The 23,331-nt window shown below is 49.2% G+C and overlaps 1 protein-coding gene across 1 annotated transcript in view; it reads left to right on the top strand.

The window, feature by feature from the left end:
* LOC135250442 (alpha-1,6-mannosylglycoprotein 6-beta-N-acetylglucosaminyltransferase A-like) overlaps positions 1-23,331 on the top strand; it is an 81,785-nt gene that overhangs the window by 7,123 nt on the left and 51,331 nt on the right. The window contains exon 2 of the mRNA XM_064326720.1: positions 12,530-13,089. Coding sequence (XP_064182790.1) covers positions 12,849-13,089 — 241 coding nt within the window. The 5' untranslated portion in view covers positions 12,530-12,848. The remainder of the gene's footprint in view (positions 1-12,529; positions 13,090-23,331) is intronic.

Raw genomic sequence — 23,331 nt, 5'->3', positions numbered from 1 at the left:
AGCCATTTTTTCTCGGGATTGCCCAAACTGGCTCAGTTGGTTAAGGAGTTGGGAACTTTTCAGCCAGCCTTCTAAGAACCTATTCCAGAAACGGCCCTTACTTGGAAATGTCCTCCCTGCTGAATGATGATTTCGTCTTTCCTTGCCCCAGGAATCAGCGCTCACGAATAGACCAGTGGCTTTCATGCCATGATCTGACTTCACAATGCATGGTGCTGACTGCCGTAGCCTAGTTTCAACAACCATCCTCCCCGGAGAGGTTTCTACTCATAAAACACACACACACACGTCACGTCACGTCACACATTACACGTACACACATGCACACATGCCCACACAAACAAACACACTCACACTCACACACACACATACACACACACATCACACATCATGCACACATGCACACACACACGCACACACACACACGCACGCACGCACACACACACAGTTAGTCTAACCTCCCTGAATGGCCTGTGTGGGACCTGAAGCCCCGTGTGAATGCTCACACTCATACTGTACAAACTCTAACCCGTGGCTCAGATTCAGAAATCAGCACACCTCTCAGAAGGTCGCGTATACGCAGGGGGGGTAGATTCTGCCCTGTACAGCAGCAGCGAACCCCCCCCCCCCCACACCCCCCTATTTGCTTTGAGTAAACAGCGCTGTTTATGTGAAGCCATGGAAACAGTGGTGGGGGGTGTGCATTGCGCACTTCCTGCCTCCCAGCCATGAATGCCTGTTTGTTACCATAGCTCCTTCTCTCTGGAAGGTTTTCTGAGGCCAGGCCGGTCAGGTCAGGTGAGCTGCAGAAATGAGGAGGTATGAGAGAGATGTCATTTTTTTTGGGGGGGGGGGGGGCGTTGGGGTGTTAACGGCAGGGGGTGGGGGGCGTTGCCCAAAGGGGAACTAAACAGGGGATGACAAACCTGTACCCACTTCCTGTCGCTTCACCTGACACTCTGTACTCAGGTGCAGGCTAATTTAAGCGCCTGCTGTCACCTGCACAAAAGGCGCAGGTGCCCCATAGCCGTTGGTCAAAGCGTGTAGGGCCAGGGGAGGGATTAAGGCTGGTGTGAAAAGGAGGAGGGGGTGCTCTGTAGATCCCTGTAGGAGTGTAAGTGGCACTATAGAGAGGTCCTACAGACTATGCAGGCGGTGTGGTACTGTAGCTGACTCTTAAAGGGACGTGAACAATTTGTCGATTGTCGGTCCTGAGCACGCACGTCGAATGTTAAATAAGATAATAGGAAATTAAATCAAATCGACTATCATGCCGCCTGTGTCTGTAAAATTCCATTCAAGCTAGACAGTGTTGCGATAGCCTTCTGTGTGTGAACAGCACTGGCTGCTTCCGAGTCTTACCCGACTGTGACTTGCCACTTCACTGAAGGCTGGGTCATGGAGTTAAGCTGTGCCGTGAGCGAAGAAGCACGCAGTCATTCTGGGGAAATTTTGCAATGCTTTTGTTCTTTTTTTACTTTTTAATCTCGTGATGCGCACAAGACGTGGTCAATTAGCGATGTCCTACATCAAATAAACAAACAAACAAATTAAAAAACCAGTCAGTCGGTAATCGCCCTTTTCAGACAGAAACTAGTCGATGGTCAGAAATGTGCGTCACATTTTTATTTTCCACGAAGAAAAGCCCCTTTTGTAAGGCTTTGACTGTCTCAAGAGGGGAAATGACTAAAATCACAGCTACACCTAAAACGCCTTGTCAAACGTATTTGCAAATTCACGGCGTCGCACTCCCACAACTGGGAAATTCCTCATATGTGCCCTTTAGCTTGCAGGGAGAGGCTTTTAATTTGAAGCTCGGGTGAAGCGTTTACCCACTCTGCACACGCACTAAAAACAGGGCCGGCTCTAGGATTTTGGTGGCCCTAAACGAATCTGTGGGCTGCGTTTGAGAGGGGGGGGGGGGTGGTAAAATCCTTCTTTCATTACGTTGTTATGAAATGTTCTGTTGCCTTTCCTTTTAAAATTTATACCGCTAGTTCCGCGATAGGGTATGCATTGCGCAATTACGAAAATAACGTTATCTACCTTCGATCGTGTGCCCCCTGCCCCTCGTGGTCGTGTGGGCCCCCCCCCAGTGCCGCCTCAGCCGCCCGTCTGCCGCCCCTCTGCCGCTCCAGCTCACACGCCTTCCTGTGCGCCAGAACCGCTTCAGACGGCCGCGGGGTCAGGTGATCATCCGCGCGTCCACGCCTTGGCCGAACGCGTCTGCCCCGCGCAGGTCGCCGCAGCGAGGAAGCCAGGCTCCTCCCCCCCCTCCGCTTCCTGGACCAGATTTTTGTCATCGACGAGAAAGATAATCTTGGCTCCTTTCAGTGGATTTTCCTGTCCCTTTTACAAGGCTTCTATTTTTAGCCCAGCGCTGTGACTTGTGTGCGGTTGTGTGTGTGCTTGAATGCGCGCGTGTGTGTGTGTGTGTGTGTGTGCACGGATGTGGGTTTATGTGTGTGTACATGCATGCATGGGTCTTCTGCTGCGATAACCCATCTGCTTCAAGGTTCGACATGTTGTGCGTTCAGAGTTGCTGTTACCTTTCTATCAGCCCAAACCAGTCTGACCATTCTCCTCTGACCTCTGCCATCAAAAAGGCATTTTTGCCCAGAGAACTGCCGCTCACTGGATATTTTCTCTTTTTCGGACCATTCTCTGTAAACCCTAGAGATGGTTGTGCATGAAAATCCCAGTAGATCAGCAGTTTCTGAAATACTCAGACCAGCACCAACAACCATGCCACATTCAAAGTCACTTAAATCACCTTTCTTTCCCATTCTGATGCTTGGTTTTAACTTCGGCAGATTGTCTTGACCATGTCTACGTGCCTAAGTGCATTGAGTTGCTGCCACGTGATTGGCTGATTAGATATTTGCGTTAACGAGCAGTTGAACAGGTGTACCTAATAAAGTGACCGGTAAGTGCATATATGTATATATATATATATATATTTTTTTATATATATATATATATATATTCACTGAATGGCATAATGTTTGGGACAAAGAGTTATTCCTCTTGATTTGGCTCTGTACTCCACAACTTTAGATTTGCAATCAAACAATTCACATGTGGTTGAAGTGCTCTCTCAGCTTCTATTTAAGGGCATTTGGGGTCATCATGTGCAGGTTCTTTTTCCTCTTTTTGTAAAAAAATTATTTTTACTTTTTTCTTTTGCAGGCATTTGTATTGGCATTATGTGTGCTGAATAAATCAGTGCCTTTATGGGTCTGACTGATGCCTTTTTTTGCAGTGTGTGGTTAGCATTCTCTCCCTTCTAATATTGTTAGCTCCACACACCTGCATGCACTCTTGTTTTTGGGTTTATCGTGTAGAAATGACAGCCCTTTTTATACATAGTTCAATTAGGCTAGTTCAATTGCTTCCTTAGTGCAGGTATAAGAGGGCTTTCAGTATCTAGTTTTGATTCTAGCCATTTGATTGCCTTTAGAGTGTGTTATTGGTGTTTGTACAGTACTTACCTCAGTACTTCAGGCTGAATAAGTGATATCAGAGTCCTTGTGTCCGGTACAGGTATCAGACTGAATAAATGATATCAGAGTCCTCGTGTACGATACAGGCATCAGGCTGAATAAATGATATCAGAGTCCTCGTGTACGATACAGGCATCAGGCTGAATAAATTATATCAGAGTCCTTGTGTACGGGACGTGCATCAAGCTGAATAAATGATATCAGAGTCCTTGTGTACGGTATGTGTGTCAGGCTGAATAAATGATATCAGAGTCCTTGTGTACGGTATGTGTGTCAGGCTGAATAAATGATATCCGAGTCCTTGTGTACGGGACGTGCATCAAGCTGAATAAATGATATCAGAGTCCTTGTGTATGGTATGTGTGTCAGGCTGAATAAATGATATCAGAGTCCTTGTGTACGGTATGTGTGTCAGGCTGAATAAATGATATCAGAGTCCTTGTGTACGGTATGTGTGTCAGGCTGAATAAATTATATCAGAGTCCTTGTGTACGGTATGTGTGTCAGGCTGAATAAATGATATCAGAGTCCTTGTGTACGGTATGTGTGTCAGGCTGAATAAATTATATCAGAGTCCTTGTGTACAGTACATGCATCAAGCTGAATAAGTGATATCAGAGTCCTTGTGTACGGTACAGGCATCAGGCTGAATAAGTGATATCAGAGTCCTTGTGTAAGGTATGTACCTCAGACTGAATAAGTGATATCAGAGTCCTGTGTAGGTAGTCCGATGATAAGTGATATCAGAGTCCTTGTGTAAGGTACGTACCTCAGACTGAATAAGTGATATCAGAGTCCGTGTGTAAGGTATGTACCTCAGACTGAATAAGTGATATCAGAGTCCTTGTGTAAGGTATTTACCTCAGACTGAACAAGTGATATCAGAGTCCTTGTGTAAGGTACGTACCTCAGACTGAATAAGTGATATCAGAGTCCGTGTGTAAGGTATGTACCTCAGACTGAATAAGTGATATCAGAGTCCTGGCTCTTCAGTGACAGTGATTGGCTTAGTGCAGCCTGGCCCTGTACTGAGTGGCACATTGGTGAATGCAGACGTCCCTAGGGCTGGAAAAAGGCAGTTCTGCAGCTCTGAGATGATCTGGAGAGCTGCCCGGCCGCCACGCCCTGTCAGTTTCGCCGAGGGGACGCTTGTTTCCGCCGCGTTCCCGTCACCCTGTCAGAGACTTTAAATAACCGAAAGGTCTCCGTGTGCAGGAGGAGCCCGTTAAGACCCGGACTGCGGGGCGGTAGTGTGGGAATTGGGTTCGTCACCAGGAGACCCTTAACTTAGCTTCGCTGAAAATCCAGCCGTGTAAATAACATGTTGGCTGGATAATCGTGTCTGATGAGTAAATGGCGAACGTAATGTGTTCTGCTGTTGTGACCATGCCACTGGTGCTTGTAAAGCTAGCTGAGGCCAATACGACAACCACTGATGCAAACCGCATTGTGGCGATCCCAGCCATAAACGGTCAGCTATGACGGATACGTTCTTTCTCTTGACGTCATGTCATATGATCACATATGACGCTCTATTCGCAATGCAATTCTGTGCTGCTCTAACACAATCCCAATTGTTGTGTGAGATTTGTTCCTCAGAATGGAAAGGGGAAGTGGGAAGCCTCCTGAATTAGCCTAGGTCTATGTGCTGATATCACAGTGAGCAAGCAAAAGCAGTTTACTAGATTGCAGAACGCAGGAATCTTAAAGTCTTTGTCTGTTTCCCTCGCAATGGAAACGTAGGGGTCTGACCGAACCACAGGGTGCTGTATCAAATGCACAAGCAGTCCCCTTAACCTTGAGATGAAAGTGACCCTCCCTATGACCGCTCGCTGTGCGTTTGTTCATCGTACTATATCACCACCGTATCACCTGCAGGATTCGCGTCAGACGGGTGGGTGCTGACGGGTTGTAGTTGTGTGGGGAGGCCTAGGGGAAGTGGTCGGAGACTGTGTGTATTCAGGTGCAGGTTAGTGCTGTTCACAGTGCTGTTTGTTTGATGTTTGCCTGGAAACGCACTCGATTGCCTGTTATAGACATGCTGTGGTTTCAGCAAAAGGTAAACCGTGGGCGTGCATTTCTGCAGTAAGGCCCCGTCCAGGCTGGGGGGAGGGTGGGGGACTGGGGGGCTGGCGGGGGGGGGGGGGGGGGCGGTGATTGGGTATGGGGGGCCAGGGGCCCGGGGCGTGTCAGCCTGTGAGGTGGCATGGTCAGTCTGTGGGGAAAAATCCGGATAAACAAGTGAACAGAGGTCAGGTAGCCTTTTAAACCAGAGAACAAAGGCTCAGGTCTGTAATGGAGACTCGCTATGACCGAATACCTGCGTGGGCCAAACAAAAAACACAACAAAAAAAAAACCCCCTGCCCTCTTTATGTGAAAAGGGGACAGCGAGTGGAAATGCGGTCGTCTCATCTGCGCCGCGATCTTTGTCTGGGCTGCAGCGCCTGGGCTTCGGTGCGAGAAGCTGGCGCGAGTCACGCCAAGCGCGCGGAACGCACCTGCAGCGAAGCGCCCGGGCCTGTTCCCACGCACATGCTTATATGGCGGGATTGATAGTGAAACCCTCAGCCAGGATTCCCCTATGGAACAGCCCGGCCCCTCCCCTCTTTCACAGGGCTGCTGTTTTTAGCGTCGGCAGGGTGGGGGGAGGTGGTGGTGTGTGTGTGTGTGTGGGGGGGGGGGGGGGGCATAATGAAAGGGTTGTTAAGGAGGACCTCGGACCGCCGAACGACCACGCGGGAGCATCTCTGGGAAGCCGGATTCAAGATCGGCGGCTTCGGTCTTCACGGGCCGTCCGTAACACGCCCTGTGACGCTCGATGTGTGTTTTTTTTGTGTCGGAAGGTTCCGCCGTCTCGCGCCGCGGCCTCTCTCAGTGAAGCGCGGTCCGTGCGCGTGCCGGGCAGCTGGGCTCGCGCCCGTCGCCCTGACGCAGCGCGGCGATGGACGCCGGCGAAGCCCCGCTCGCTCGTGGCGCTCGGGAAGGGGCGGGGCCGGCGTCGGCTGAGTTACGGGACCGCTCGTCGTAACGGGTCAGCGGCGTCCGTCCCGCCGGCGCGGTATATTCCCCCCCCCCCCGCCCCCGGCGACGCGACCCGACAGCAGGAGGCGTTTTTACGAGCGTGTCCGAAGCCAACAGGCCCGGGTCCAGCCTCATAAACGCATTGAATTAGAAACGGGGAGCAGCTCCGGGCTGTTTTATCTAACGGCAACAGGTGTCATTAGCTGATGAAAAAGTACTGCTGCCCGAAGTCACAGAATACTTCATCGCCAGTAAATCTAAACAAACAGGCACGCATGGGAAAGCTGCTTAATTCATTTACATAAGCTTATCGGGCGTGTTTGCATCTGTGGTTTCAGTACCCGTTCCTCACTCCCTGGGGACATATACATGTTCCGGACCTATTCTATTCTGTTTACATTTATTAATTGGATTCGTGGGAAATATTTGAAGCCTTCGCTGCCTGCAAATGACAGAAATATGAAGGGGTCTCAGAGATTTTAGAGATGGTAAAGGCTTTCTGAAGTACAAACATGCCGCTCGTCGCTGATGCCGCGTGTCTGAACCCGTGAAAGCCCCAAATTGCACGTGTAGAATTTAATTTCCTCAAATTGAGCGAAGTAATCGAACTGCGGTAAGGGGCACAGGGACAGTAGCTGCAGAGGGCCTCTGCTTTATTTTGAAGGGCGTGCCCACGCGCAGCATTTGTGTTTGGGCGTCCGTGGTGCGGTTGAGGGAACGGCCTTTGAGTGATGATGTAGGCCCTGGTGAAGATTTATCAGCACCCTTAGGGTTCGTTGATGCGGAAACGTCAATCTAAAACTACCAAGCCAACGTTTCTGGCTCCGTATCATTTGAGTCATCCTCAAACTGCTTTTTGAGGTTGCTGGGCCACTTCTGCTCTCTAGCAGTGGTGGGGTGTTATGAACAACCTTAACGTTTCCTGAGCCATGGCCGGCGAGCTTTCCTTTGCAACTCGGGCAGTGTTTTTTTGTTAATTTCTTTTGTAATTTGCCCGTCGGATAATTGACTAATATCACATTGGTTCAGTGGACAGTTGGTCTTGTTTAACCAGTTGTATTGAGCACTTAGACTCTGGTTAGGTTCACAGCACCTTGCAAGCCGGGACTCTTCCTGCAGACCCGTTTTCTGTCAGTGATGGCTTCTCGCACCCGTGCCGCGTTCTGTCCAGGCCGCGGAGCAAACCTGAGGAGTAGATTTTTTCCCCGTGGCGCTTTCGGTCCGCAGAGAGCCCCGAGGCACATTTTGCGCGTTCGCATCAATCGCCCTCAAATTCTAGCCCAAGGAAATTTGTCTGAAAGGAATATAGACGGCGTCAGTGCGTTTGCGCCACCTTCCGCAGACATCCGCGGGTCACGGTGTAACTGAAAGACCCATTGCCGGCAGCTTTGAGCTGGTGCTTTGGGGACGATGAGTAATTTGGCATTTTGAGAACAGTGAGTGCTTGCAAGCTTGCTGGGGGCGGGGGGGGCTGGGGGGGGGGGAGGCAGGAAATAGGGGAGATAAGGTCAAGGAGCAATTGAAGGGGATAATTTTAACTGTGAGACGCAGTAAATCGTTCGTTATGACCTCACCTCTACGAAAATAAAGAAGAAGAGAAAGAACTTAAGTTGTTTACTTCCTTTTGACTCTAAATGGATTCGGTCTGCAAGTGCAAGCAGAAAAGCCATTTTCTGAAGGCTGCATTACTTCAGACATTTTATTTAAAAGGCTGTCCCTACAGGGGGCCAAGTAATGGGGAAGTGAGAAAAATGGTCTTTTAGGTGTGACCGGGGTGGTGGTGAGAAAGATAAATAGTTTAAAGTGAAGAACACCGTCCACACTCTTGTAGCAGAATCTTTGAGAAAACTTCTTAAATCTTAAGCTCTTTTTTTAGCATCTCCCATAACCGTATTTGGAATGTTCAATTCGTAAACTACGTACAGGCGTGCTCTTATACGCCCCCTGCTGCCAGCTCGGGAGAGTGCTCGTGGTCCTCCTCCGAAGCGCGCTGCGCCAGCCCAGTCGCTGCTGGTTTTTACGCCGCTCGCTCGCTCGCCGCCGACCGCGCTTTTACGCAGTCGGCTACCCAGCAGCCCCCTGTACTCGAGAATCTTTTTTTTTTTCTTCCATTTTCTCCCATTTTTTCTCCCCAATTTAGTCGCTATACCAGTTCCCCGTGTGTATCACGGTCCTAGTCGATGCGCTATCCTCTGTCGGTCTGGGGAGGGTGTAGACTACCACATGCCTACTCCGATAGCCTACATGTGGAGTTGCCAGCCGCTTCTTTTCACCTGACAGCGAGGAGTTTCACCGGGAGAGCGTAACACGCGCGGAGGTTCACGGTATCTCCCCCAGATCCCCTCCCTGCTGAACAGGCCGTATGGGGTCGCTAATGCAACGATCATACCCTCACCGGCTTCCCACCCGCGAACACATCCAATTGTGTTCGAACCCCGGTCTCTGCGGTGGTAGGCGAGTGCTTATACCTCTACCCTACCCAGACGGCCGTGCTGGAGAATCTTAACTGAGGTCTGTGCCAAACGGGGGTGGCTGTGCTGCCGTGTCGGTGCTCCTCTTTTCCTTTGTGTACGATACGTGACGCGGAGGAATCCGGCTCGTCTAGTTGCACTGGAGGCTCTGTCTGTTTCCTGCACTTTCCAAACGTGGGCATGCCGCAGCAAGGAGACTTGTTTGTTTAGCCCTTTGTTTAGTTTCAGCTCTTTGTAGCCGTATGATAGCGTGTGTGCGTGCCCTTCATTAGCATGATACTGATACCGGCCAGGCTTCCCCATCTGAGATGCATTGTCCGCTCCTGTCCGCTCCTGTCTGCTGATAGGGAAATAATGTGGTCCACAGGCCTTTTCACGTGTTCCTGACTGCTATGGTGGTCACTCCATCCCTACCCTCACCCCCCCCCCCCAGCCTTATCCTGCAAAATCTTTCCTGGAAAAAGCCAAATTCCTTTCCAGGTATTGTGCCCCACCTGCAGAGATTGGCACAGCTGCTGTTTAATACAGCGCCCAATGGTGTTGGGTCCTCCTGCAGCTATCGGTGTGGCTGCTGTTTAACACAGCGCCCCCAGTGTTGGGTCCTCCTGCAGCTATCGGTGCGGCTGCCGTTTAACACAGCACCCCCGGTGTTGGGTCCTCCTGCAGCTATCGGTGCGGCTGCTGTTTAACACAGCGCCCCCGGTGTTGGGTCCTCCTGCAGCTATCGGTGCGGCTACTGTTTAACACAGCGTCCCCTAGTGTTTGGTCGTCCTGCAGCGATCGGTACGGCTACTGTTTAACACAGCGCCCCCTGGTGTTCACCCCGCCTGCTTGCTGTTTAACACGGCTCCCTCTCGCCGCCTGTCATCGCACCGTCCGAGCCGCGTGCGGAAAGCGATACGGAGGCGTCGCGGCGTGACCGCAGTTTTGTTTCCCCTCCTCGGAGGCGCCGCTTCTCCGTGGAAACACGACGCGCGGGGGCGGGCGTCACGCGATCCCCGTGCGCCAGAAACGTGAGACGCAACGCCCCGAGGGGCGGGCACCTGCCCCCCCACCCCCCTCCCCCTGGGACTAATAGCCTACTGCGCTTGGCTATGTTAGTGTCACTCGGGCTTCGCAACAGTAACCTCTGTTTGCTTGGAGACAAGGCAACAGTTGAATGCTCAAAGGCATTGAATTCGGGAGGTCGTACGCAGATACTGTACGGACGACACCTGACTGTAACGCTATAGCGGATACGTGACTGCAGGTTAGACTCGTTTCAGGCTTCTCAGAATCCTCCTCTGAGAGTTTTCTCTTTTGGCTTTGAGAAAAGCTGATATGACTCTGAGAAGCTGATTCTCACCGCCGATGAAATTTATTTTAGTATCAAGTTTACATCATTAAAGAATTCCCGTGAGATGTTTTTTTGTTGTAAACTTTGTTTTATTATTAAGTACTTATATGGCAATATTGCAAGACGTTGGCAGTTTTTAGTTGGGGGGAGGGAAACATGGTTGCTGTGGTAATTTTTAAATATTTCGGCTCCCAAGGGGAATTTGTGATTGTGAAAAAGGTTTTTTACATTTTTTTTTTTTTTTACTGTTTTCCTTTTTTTCATATTACGAAAGTTTAAGTGTTGAAGTCACTCAATAGAATAAACAACATTTTTAGGATCACTAAATACTCATAATTTGTCATAAGTCGGCTTGTTTTAGTGATTCTTACAGCCGGGTTTTGGAGGCGTGATGGGGGTACAGTTTAATTAGCATGTTTGGTTTCGTTGGCTGTTGTTACTTAGTTTCGGTCAAGCCACCACCCATAAATAAATCGTGGTAGTAGCCTATGTTTGTTTACTGTGTGAGGTTGCTACAATGGCGGACACTCAATCAGTAGGTGAGAGTATAGCTTTCTAACGATGTATAACATGTCTAATTTTGCTTTTGGAATAGCGTTTTATAGGTCAGCGTAACCAAACATTTTCTTACCATGGCATTCACTCTATGGTAGCACTAAAAGACACCTAACGAAACGTTGTCAGCGATTTTTCGTAATTCCTTGGAAAATACCATTATTATTGAGGACTTCTGGGCATAGCTAAGCCATATGTTTGCTGATAGACCTAGGTGACATCGTTTTCTGGAGCAAAACAGAAGCGGATAGAACTGTCATTGATTTACTGTGATTGATTTTCCATCATTGCTATGTAAGTATTACTGCTCAAAATATTTTGGTTATAGGCCTATACGTTATTTTAGAAATTGAGTGTTTTTAAATAGGTTAGTGGTATTATGCAATGTGGATATTTCACACTGTAATGTAAGCGTTAGTTAGTAGTGTAATAGTTTTTGTGATGCACACAACAGTGATGAGGAGAGTGTTGAAACATTGCCAAAACGTGGTGGACGGTTGAAAATTGTTTTCATATCATCCCATTCCCATACAAGAAAACATAGGAGTGTACAGAGTATAGAAATACATACAAGAGTTAATTATTACACATTTAGGTACTGTGCAGCATTGTGTGACTATATTTTTGCATTATGTTTAAATCTGATATCTACGTTTCATCTTAAACCTTCATAAGGGGCTCATATGCTTTACAATGGACAAAAAGCATTACATTCCTTTTTGGAGAGATTTTGGATTTGTTTCTGGACCCTTAGCTATTTTAGACCACTGTTAATAATTTAGACATTTTGGGTAGATTTGGAGATGCTGCGTACACTGCTCAGTTTTTGCTTCATAGATCTTTAGTAGTTCTACATATCCACCCTTAGATTTTATGAACTTGTGGTCAAGAAGTTTTTGATCCAGGACATGTATACTTTAACCCGCAATCTCCCAGTATTTCATTGCGAACTAAAAATTCATTTTAAATTTTTTGCCTTGACCATTGCATTTGTGGCACTTTATTTCTTACAAAATTATGAATATAAAGTAATCTAAGCTAGTATTGTAAATGGTACAAATGTATTGCTTCATTTAAGACATTTTTCTAGTCTCTAGTGTTCACATCTGGAGTTATAAAGCTTTAAATAGGGTAACCCCTAAATGGGCAAGGGTTGACAGGTACTCTAGTGGGGGACCCATCATTGTGTGACACATCATTTGAAGGTTTATAATCTGCACTTTCATAATCTGTAAAAAACTGAAAAATGCTCTACTTGAGGACCAAAACACCAGCACCTGTCACATAGGCTATATTTGGATGAAACATTTCATGACTAGTGCTGTAGCTGTTTGTTTTTTTGTTTTTTTTATGTGAAGCTGTGCTGTGCTCATTTGGAGAAAGTGTGCACTGATGTTTCAGGGGGAAAGGTAAGACCGGGTGCTTTTTTTTTGTTTGCTTTTTGCTGCTGTAGTGTATTACCTTTTGACCTGAGCTGGTCTCCAGCTTCCTGAGTTTTAAACTCTTTTTTTTCCAGGTACTGGTGTAATATTTCAATTGTACCAAAACAAGTCTGTTGAATGGCGGCCACGGACACCCGTATGATGTGCCGGTCCGCCGAGCCCTGCTGACGAGCTTCTTTATCTGTGTGTTTTTCCGTCAGGATGAAGCGCTCCATGTAACCCCCCCTCTGTCTCTCTCGGACGCCATGAACCTGAAGCGGAGATTCGACCTGTGAGGACTGGAGACAAGTACTGATCGGGACACACACACACACACACACACACCATGAACTGGCTGACCTCCTGAACCGGCCTCCCCATACATACACACGTACGCACACACACACACACGCACACACAAACACGCACGCACATACACACCATGAACTGGTTGACCTCCTGAACCGTCCTCCCCACATACACACGTACACACACACACACACACACACACACACACGCACGCACGCACTGGGGCGTGCCATGGGCTCCCCGTTCATGTGCAAGCTCTCCTCCCAGAAGCTGGGCCTGTGCCTGGTGGGCTTCGGCTTCATCTGGGGCATGATGCTGCTCCACTTCACCGTCCAGCAGAGCGCCAACCACGAGAACAGCGCCGCCCTGCGCCAGCAGATCCTGGACCTCAGCAAGCGCTACATCAAGGCCCTGGCCGAGGAGAACCAGGACGTGATGGACGGGCCCTACGTGGGGACCATGACGGCCTACGGTGGGTGCGGGCTCTCGCCCTGCCGCGGATCCCTCGCTTCCGCCGTCGTCTCGGGTCGGAGGTCGCGAGGACGAGCTTACCGCGCGACGCTCGCTTTCTGGGAACGTCCCAGGCAGAGGTCGCGGGGGTCTGCCGAAGCCGGCTAGCGGTGTGACGCGGCGTTTAGAGAGCTGACCTTCAAACTCAAATAAAATCTGGGCCTTCAGCAAGGTCTCTTAACTCGAATCGCCTCTGTGAAAACTTGGTCGTTTTAATGTATTTTAATGCGAGAGGAAAAATGGACTTTTGTAAGTCAGCCTGACTGGAGGCCTCTATTAAAGGAATAATTAATGATGTCAAGTGAAAGGTTAACGGGAGAATAATGAGCTGTCGGGGGAAGCGGTGCTTAGTGATGGATTCCCCGCCAGCTCCGCTTTGCTTTACTGATACACAGCGGTGTTCGCTTCCCCAAAATAGCAGTTGAAACGCGCTCTGAATGCACGCTGAGCAGCAGGCAAATATACGGTGCAGTTCGTAAGTATTTGGACAGTGGCAAAATCTTTTGCTGCTTTGGCTCCTGCGTATTGGTTTTGAAATGAAACAATGAATATGGAAATGGTGGTGACTGTATATAAAATGGCTGTAAATCTTGCATGGATCAGCTGATATGGATGTAAATACCCTCAATTTATGCATGCTGTGCAAGGTTTTTACCTTGAGCATATAAAATAACCATGTTCAGTCATATCTATGATGCACTGGGAGTCTCAGTCTTCACGCACATTTGCCGAATCCGTGCCCCTCTGTCTGTATTTCTTTTTTAAAATGTGGGATGTTTCTTGGTGTGACACTCTTTTCTGTGTGGGGAGGCGAGGGTGTATCTACATGGCATGTCTGGTGGGATCAGGTTTTAGTGGAGCGTGTGTAGCTAGCTACTGCAATGGCGGACATGAACCCGTACATAACGTTACTTCTCGCTGTCCAGCTAGCTACATTAGGTTGGCCGAATTCAGGTTCTCGTGGTGCATGGGTGGAGTTCTAGATGGAGGGGGGGGGGGACTTCTTTGATTGTAAACACAGGGCCATAGCAAGGCTAAAAATCCTGCACAGTACGCCTTTAAAGCTGACAGTCTGAACCTTAACCTCATATTCATTGTTTCATTTCAATTCCGGTGTGCACTGGAGCAGGCACAGCCTTGCTGTGCATGCACTGCGTAGCTTTGAGGAGAGAGAGGGAACAAACTGCTCCACAAAGAAAAGGAAGTAAAGACAGTGCAGCTCACGCGTGTGAAGCGTTAACCTCTTCCGTCGTTTGCGTCATGTCTGTGGCGTAGCAGGATGGATTGCTCAGTAGATGGCGGTAATTGTCGGAGATCTGTTGGTGTGCCTTCACAATGTAGCCGTCGGTGGGGGGGAAGGTTCCGGAACAGCAGGTGGTTGTGTAAAACCCCGATGCAGTCTCTCCGCTGGAACCGTCGACCAGGCACTCTTGTGTCAAATAGACCCCAGGATCTCGGCCTGCTTGCTCGACGGTGTTTTAGGGCCGTCTCATAGCTAGGCACCGTCGACTTTAGTGGACCCGCAGGTGCCGATGGGCCCTGCGTGATTTTAAAGAGCGTGTCTGACCTGCTGCCTAAAAAACCGACGGTGTGACATTTCAACTAAGAAGTGTTTACGGCAAGCCTGAAGCGTTTCGCCTGTGGGGTTTTCATGGAGTGTGAGCTTTCGATTGGGCGGTGTGGTGTGGGGATGGCTGGTTTAAGCAGCCACACCTGCCCTGGGTCAAGCTAATTAGACCTGGCCAATTGGATAATTGGTTAAGAATTGGATAATTGGCCAGGCTAATTGGACCCAGGAACAGGAGTGACTGCACCTGTGCGTAGTGAGGTAATCCGTGCGCACAGGTTAAATCTGCCATCCCCACCCACACAAGAGAGCTTCGGTCATGACTGTGTTACATCTGCTCACTTTGGCCGTAACATCTTGCCAACCTTGTAAATAAATGTGGACTGGAACATCATCTCCCTGTGTCTCTGTGCTGGAGGGCCCCGTGGAAAGCCACTTTGGTGGCCTGTGGCAGGCTTGTTTGCCACAGGCGGGTTGCAGGTTTCTCCCCTGTTAGCCCTTAGCTTAGCGCAGCGTACCTGAAGAGGAGCACCGGCCTGGGTAATGCCGTAGTTAACCGATCGTAATTACTGTGGCTTCAGTCTCGCGGAGAGCCGTCGTCGCGAGAGCGTGAAATCGGTTTGCGCGGTAGAAATTTGGGGCGCTGCCGCTGCCTGGTGGCTGCGGCCTGACTGCAAGGTATCGTGGGAAATTAGAAACTGGAATGTGTGAAGAGTAAACTCGCGTGGATAATTGACTCGAGAGATAATTCGCCAGGAGAATACGGTCCTTCTTGCATGGGTAGGCCTGTCTGGAAAAAGCCCCCTAATTGGGTGATTCCCCCCCTCTTTGTTTTAAGTGATCAACAGGCACTGTAGTGGAAGGAATGACCGCCTTATTTAGTCCTCCAGGTCCTCCTTTGGTCCTAAGGCTGCTTTTTACCGTCTGGGTCTTCGCTAGCAAAATGGGCCAGAAAATTGACTCCTTAAGCCCACAGCCATCAGTAACCAGTAGCTGCCTAGGATGTAGTGTTTTTTTACTATTAGATACATAACTGATGCTGGCGGTCACAGGTCCTCACTAGTCCTCTCAGGTCCTCACTAGTCCTTTCAGGTCCTCACTAGTCCTCACAGAGCACAGGCGTCAAGCTCATCTGAAAGAACACTTTGTGGAACACTTAGCGTTTATGAGGAACAGCAGAGCTTCCTGTTTTCTGAAGGTCTGGTGTTTTCCAGGAACCCACAGCCTCCCATGCGCGCACACACACACACACACACGCGCGCGCGCGCTCCGAGCCTCGCCGCTAATCAGCAGCCTCGCCTGGCTGCCAGGCTCGTTGTGTTTTCGCTCGGCGCCAGCGGAGTGCCAGCAGCATCGGTACGCCGCTTCCACGCCGCGGTCATGCACCGCCGCGCGTGACGCTTTCTGGGAAACCGCAAGCCTTCGGCAGAGGAAACGTCTCTGAGAAGGTGTGTGTGTGTGTGTGTGTGTGTGTTTTTAAAGGAGCTGTAGTAACAGGTCCTGATCTCCTCTGATCTGAGTCCACAGCGCCCCCGGCGGCGGCGGTGTCTCTGGCGGCAGGAGCGCTGGGCAGCTGGGCCGATCCGGCAGGGTTCAGTTCGCCACTTCTTCCGAGGGCAGCGGTTCAGAGCGTCTGGCAGGTGGCCAGAGGCATGCTGGGATATCTGTGTCAGTGCCTGTAGCTGTCTAGTCGTGTCCGTTCAGATCCTGCATCAATAGAACGTTGATTTTTTTTGTACAATTTCACTGTGGTCACATTGTCTGTGCGTTGATATTTTCATCTACAGATTCACTTTTAGATTCAGGTTTTTATTTACCTGCAGCTTGTCCTAGTTATTCTGCGTAAAACAGAGCTCCTCTGTTGCCTTTGTGGTGTGTAAACTTCCTGTGTGCAGCTCTCTGACTGTTGGCCTTCGCAGGGGCGAAAGTGTTACTTATTGAGGTTTAACATTCACAGCAGTTCAGATGGCAGAAAAACACAGGACGGGTGAGGCGGTTCTCCAAGGGCGGGTAGATCTCCAGAGGATACAGTTCTCCAGAGGGGTGGGGGTGGGGTGGGGGGGGGTCAGTCAGTTCTCTGGGGGGGGGGCGGTGGCAGCTCTCCAGGAGGAGTTAGTGAGGAACCAGTGCAGAGCTAGAGAGGAGTGGCTCACACCAGCACTGAATAACAGGATTGGGGGGTTGGTGGGGGGCCAGCTCTGACTGAGAGACGGGCCTGAGTTTTCTTTACGACCGTTTGCCTTTCTCTACACGGGGGCCCTCGGCTGTTAATTAATCATCTGTTCTCCCAGCCCGGCCCTCTTCAGTCAGAGCATCAGCGCTCCGCGGTCAACACTAGAGCCATTCGGCACACGTCCCCGGAGCTGTGTACCCATCATTCGCTGGCAGCGCGGGGAATAAGAGAACGCTCTTCCCTCTTATTCTGGACGTGCCGGCGCTTGTTTGGTCTCCGGTCTGCGCGCGCGTGTGCGTCAGAGAGCGTGGAAAACGGCAAGCCGGGAGGATTAGGCTCACCGAATCCACAGCGTGACGTACGGCGTTAATAACAACCGAAGATTAACCGCGCTGCAGAAATGTGTGAATGTGGATTTCTCCGGATTATGTTGCCAGTTATTCCCCATATGTCAGTCTTACTGAGAAAAGGAAGACAGCACATATATATTAGCCCCTCTATGAAGCTCTTACTGAATAACCCCCTCTAAGAAGCACATACTGAATAACCTTCTCTATGAAGCATGTACTGAATAACCTTCTCTATGAAGCACATACTGAATAACCCTCTCTATGAAGCACTTCATGAATAACCCTGTTTATGAAGCTCTCACTAAATAACCCCCTCTATGAAGCACTTCCTGAATAACCCCTCTATGAAGCACTTCCTGAATAACCCCTCTATGAAGCACATACTGAATAACCCTCTCTGAAGAATTGATTGAATAACCCCTCTATGAAGCACTTTCTGATGAACCCCCTCTATGAAGCACTTACTGAATAGCCCACACTATGAAGCACTTACTGAATAACCCCTCTATGAAGCACTTCCTAAATAACCCCTCTATGAAGCACATACTGAATAACCCTCTCTGAAGAATTGATTGAATAACCCCTCTATGAAGCACTTTCTGATGAACCCCCTCTATGAAGCACTTACTGAATAGCCCACACTATGAAGCACTTACTGAATAACCCCTCTATGAAGCACTTCCTGATGAACCCCCTTTATGAAGCACTTGCTGAATAACCCCCTCTATGAAGCACTACCCGATTAACCCCCAGTATGAAGCACTTACTGAATAACCCCCTCCACGAAGCAGTTACTAAATAACCCCCACCATGAGGTACTTAATAAAGAACCCCCTCCATGAAGCACTTGCTGAATAGCCCCCTCTATGAAGCACCAGGAGGACACTTATTCTGTACGTAAATAACTGCATAATTCAGGACACCTGCAAAATATGTTACGACACTACAATAATCCATCTTTGATTTCTGATTTTTACTTCAAGAGCAGCAGGTCAGAGGTGTAGTTTTTCTTTGACAGTGCATTTTTTTTTACATTTGAATTTTATCCAGGTTTCTCCTGTTGAAACAATATTTCAATATTTCGTTGAGCTTTAACAGCCGTGTAAACTAAGTCTTTCATCTGTTAATCCATCGCCTGTTCAGGCCTGCATGCACTGTGTTTATGTTTTCATATTCTGATGAATGAAACGAGGCTATGGGAGGTATATGTGGGTCAGTAAGAGGGGGGCGAGGGGTGGGGGGCTCTTAATGCGGTCTGCTTGAACAGAAGGCACAGCGGGGTTTCCGGGGGGCTCTTTGAACGGACGCGCAGAGAAAGAGTCTCGTCGCTCGGCCTTTATTTCCCTTTTCACAAAATGGGGGGGCTTCCATTAAGAAACGCGGCCGCGTCTTTGTTGCGTCCCATACGGCGGGCTCACAGTCGCCGGGGGGGGGGCCGAGGAGAGTGCGTGAGCGAGGGATTATCCCGTCTCATTCGGCTCTGACGAGCATGAAAAGGCTGTCGCTCTCTCAGGGGCTTACTGCACCGAACGTACACAAGCTCCTCTGAACCTCTGAGCCGGCTGCGCCATCGTGAACAACAACCTGAACAGAGCCGGCGTTAGTCATGTGCTCGAGATTGCGTTGGCCTTTGATGCGGTATGGGGGAGTGGGAGGAGGTGTTTGGTGCATATACGTATTGATATTTCACGACTGGACTGGAGCATTTCCTGTGAAATGAATCCTTTGATTTGCTTGCCGTCGTTCAGCGTCAAAGCAGCTTACGGTGATGAGTGGCTTGTCATTTTTTCTGTCCTAAAAATGGAGGTTTGTAGGCTGAAATTATGGAAGTGAATACACACCAAAAGAAAGGCACTGGCAATCCTTTTTGATTTGTGTTGTGAGCTCCTGGTCTTGGCATCGACCAATGGGACGACAGAACCGCAGTCTCACCTCAGTTTGTTATCATTTACCCTGTTCAATTTTTGGTGTCAGCAGCCCTGCAGATCCCATCATTTGCGCGTGTCTGGGATCTCCAGCCGGTGACTCGCTATGCAGCACTCAGGCTAAAATCAGCGCTGTTTGTGTGGTCACGGCATCATATAATCCGACTTTTCAAAAAGCGAGATCAGGTCGAATGCGAACCGCTGCAAATGAAAGGCAGCGAAAATGAAAGTTGAATGGTAGTAAGTGCGAGCGGATCTCCCTGTGGACTTTCATGTTATTATCGACTTAACCCTCAACCGCTAGGCATTGTGTGGGAGCATTCAAGTCAGATTAGATTATTTGAAATGGGAAGATTGGAAAGAGGAGGGGTTAGCGGTCATGCCGAAATACGTAGTAATGGCTTTGGCTTATGCACATTTACTCTAAATGATTCCATTGTTCTTTCCTCAGAACCTCTATAAAATGCTCGGAACTGGGAAAGTATGTAAGTGTCTGATATCTTTGCTGCAGGAAATGGCTGTGAATGGTGACTCATTTCGTTTCTGAACTTACTGATAGCATCTCGTATCTGACTGAACTCTGTGTAAGGCGAGTGGGCGACGAAACTGGTTTGAAGCTTTTCAGATTTTAACAGGCATTAAAAGACCACTGCAGTTGTTTCAGATTAGATCTTTGGATGGAGCCAGAGAGCGCAGGAAGTGCATTTTATTTTGACACGCAGTCACGAGTGTTCACATGGAGGAACTTGCTGGGATATGTGTGACGTCAGAATGCAGCCATCTCAGCGGTCTGAGGGTGAAATTAGAGGATCTTTTGGCGGAACAAATCTTCATTTTTTGTGTGTGTGTGTGAAGCACAAAAACAGAACAAAACCATTTAATCTCCAGGACAAGTCCTGTCAGGGGTCTCATCGGGGTCCTGTTTGTGGCCCTTGGGGATTTTCCGTTGGCCGTAGCTTCGTTCGCCAGCGTCGGGGCGGGATTAGGAGCGTATCGTTCCGTTGGTTGGGCACCGAGGGTTCTTTCTGTCTCGTTCAGCGGACACCGACGACGGGATTTGATCCGGAAACGTCCGGGGACTGCGCGGTGCTGGGCGCGGGTAGTTATCCAGTTACGGGTCGCCCTTTTAACAAACGGCACGGTTTTGACCAGGTAATGGGGCACGATGATGTCGAATAATGCCAGGGTCCAGATGCCAGCCAGGGTCAGGGACGGATTAAAGGGTCTAATCTCTTTCTCTTTGGAAAAAGGTCAACAATGAACTATCGGTAGGAGATGTAGATGTAGATATTCTACGCTTTTCTGTAAATCCCCCCTTCAGACCTTTCAGCTATACAAACCCATTGTATTGAGAAAGGAAAGCTCTGTTGTTATATGACACTGGGAAAGAAATTTCATTGTAACCCATTTGACCTCCAGCTTAGACCTCTGCATGTAGGTCTTTTGCTGTGGGTAAATATGAGACATTCATAGCCTTCAGCAATGCGTCTCTCTTTCGTATAACTTAATTTTACGACTTGCTTAAAGACACGCAGGAAGTCTTTGCTCAGTTCATTCATCGAGATGCCACTTGAAGACAGCTGATTGACACTAAACACTATGGTATGCTCGGGTGTGCCCGCTCTACCCTGCCAGAGAGGTTTCCTTTCCACATCTGTGGGCAGATTGAGTTCGTTTGGTTGGTTTGGGCACAGTCTGGGTTTGTTGGGTTGGTTTTGGGCACAGACTGAATGGGTTGATTTTGTTTTGGACACAGACTGGGTGGGTTGGGTTGGTTTTGGATGCAGACTGGGTGGGTTGATTTTGTTTTGAACACAGACTGGATAGGTTGATTTTGTTTTGGACACAGACTGGGTATGTTTATTTTGTTTTGGACGTAGCCTCAGTGGGTTGGGTTGGTTTTGAGCACAGATTGGGACTGAGTGCCTGTTTTACATTCAGCCTGATGACCTGGCAGGCACCACAGCTTCCTGTCAGATCTAGATAATAAGCGTGTCTGCGAAATGCCCGCATCGTAAAATGATCTAATCACATCAGGATCCACAGGCCTGTCAACTCAAACTATGATGACACCATCAGGGATGACTGGGCATAATATCACACTGTATAATCACACGTGGCAAGCGCTCTGGTTCCTGAGCCACCTGCTCCACAGTCAGCTCGTGTGAGCCTCGCTACACCTGGCATATCGATAAGCAAGTGTAACATTCCTTTAATGTTTCTCTGGAGGGCGCAGTCTGACTCAGAGCCCTCTGCACGAATGTTGTATTTTCAGACTTAAAAGGGGTCTGCTGTCAGCGATTAGGTCGCCAAATTCAGCTGCCCTGGACTAGCACTTGAGAACCGGGGGGGTGCGTTTAGCTTTTTTCAGGTCTGACATCGCACACGATCAAAGGATCCGTGAACCGCAAACGTTCCTGCCTTTCCGGATTATTCTGGCCGTGGAGCACAGATTATTTACATGGCACAGGGCAGGCTGTGGGAGTTGTTTTGCTAAAAGAGCAGGAAGATGATGACCCGTGTGCAAACTGCTCCTGCCTCCTCCAGCCCTATCCAATCAAAACACCGGGCTGCGTCTCGCATCCGAATTAGCCGACAGACGCAGCCCACACCCAAGTGACTATTAGCTGCTGAAATGGTCTGGATCCTTTCAAGGGTGTAGCTCATTAGAGATCAAAATCTCAAGTGCTGCCAAGACCTGCACATTGGAGCAGTGTAGTGCACGTTAGAGCAGTGTAGTGCACATTGGAGCAGTGTAGTGCATGTTAGAGCAGTGTAGTGCACATTGGAGCAGTGTAGTGCATGTTAGAGCAGTGTAGTGCACGTTAGAGCAGTGTAATGCATGTTAGAGCAGTATAGTGCACGTTGGAGCTGTGTAGTGCACGTTTGAGCAGTGTAGTGCATGTTAGAGCAGTGTAGTGCACGTTAGAGCAGTGTAATGCATGTTAGAGCAGTATAGTGCATGTTGGAGCTGTGTAGTGCACGTGGGCAGGTAGTGCGTGGAGCTGTGTAGTGCCGTTGAGCAGTGTAGTGCATGTTAGAGCAGTAGTGCGTTAGAGCAGTGTATGCGTTAGAGCAGTATAGTGCAGTGGGCGTGTAGTGCGTGGAGCAGTGTAGTGCACGTTGGGCAGTGTAGTGCCGTTGGAGCAGGTAGTGCGTTAGAGCAGTGTAGTGCACGTTGGAGCAGTGTAGTGCACGTTGGAGCAGGGTAGTGCACGTTAGAGCAGTGTATTGCACGTTGGAGCAGTGTAGTGCACGTTGGAGCAGGGCGGTGCACGTTAGAGCAGTGTAGTGCACGTTGGAGCACACAAGAGCACGCTCATTGAGGATAAGGAGTGACAGGCGCCGTCTGCCTCCGACACCTCTCCATTTTGGAGCCTTTCGCGTCTCACCGAGGTTGCCATAGTGACACAACAGAAAAACGCATTGCCTCCTTAATACAGCGTGGGAGGAGCTGTGGTGGGCTGGGCTGGGGGTTCAGGTGGCAGTTTACTGCTTCTGTTTTTATTGCTAATGGTTGCCAATGGTGGGTGGGTGCAGAGGCGATTTTCGTAATCACTTTCATTGAGGTGGAAAGAAAATCAGAAAAAGTTTTTAAATGCCAGAAATGCAGCACACACAATAGGAAAAAAGCCTTGTTCATTCTGTTCATGCCGTGGACTGGCCAACCTGCTGAAAGGCTGCAAATGGAGGAGACTGAAGGTGACTTCTAAAGAATTAGCCGTTGCTTTCTGAGCACTGAATCGGAACTGATTGCACAGCTCCCCCCCTCTCTCTCTGGGTAATGCGCCTGTAGAATCGGTCCATAATGAGTCCTTATAAAAAGGTCGGTCTCAAAAAAAAACAAAAATAAAAATCACCCTTGCAAAGTCACCTAACACAGTCTCTTCCTCCTTGGCCCAAAGAGCCATTTTCTCAGCCGTATAGGTGTTAATGGTGTTTGGTCTTTTTATTTGGAACGTGAGAACATAAATTGAGCCTTAGCCTTCCTCGGGCTTTTATCATTGTTGAGGGGAAGTGGGGAATGAAGGCGCTGGTGCCCTGCTCTCCGTTTTTATTGGCAGTGTGGTACAACGGTTAGGGAACGGAGCTGGAAACCTAGAGGTCGCTGGCTCGATTCCCAGCTGAGGCGCAGCCGTTGTACCTTTGAGCTACGCGCTTGACCTCAATTGCTTCAGTAAATATCCAG

The sequence above is a fragment of the Anguilla rostrata genome, chromosome 3 (assembly GCF_018555375.3).
Source record: "Anguilla rostrata isolate EN2019 chromosome 3, ASM1855537v3, whole genome shotgun sequence".
Classification (NCBI taxonomy): Eukaryota; Metazoa; Chordata; class Actinopteri; order Anguilliformes; family Anguillidae; genus Anguilla; species Anguilla rostrata.
This window is presented reverse-complemented; position numbering and strand designations above follow the sequence as displayed.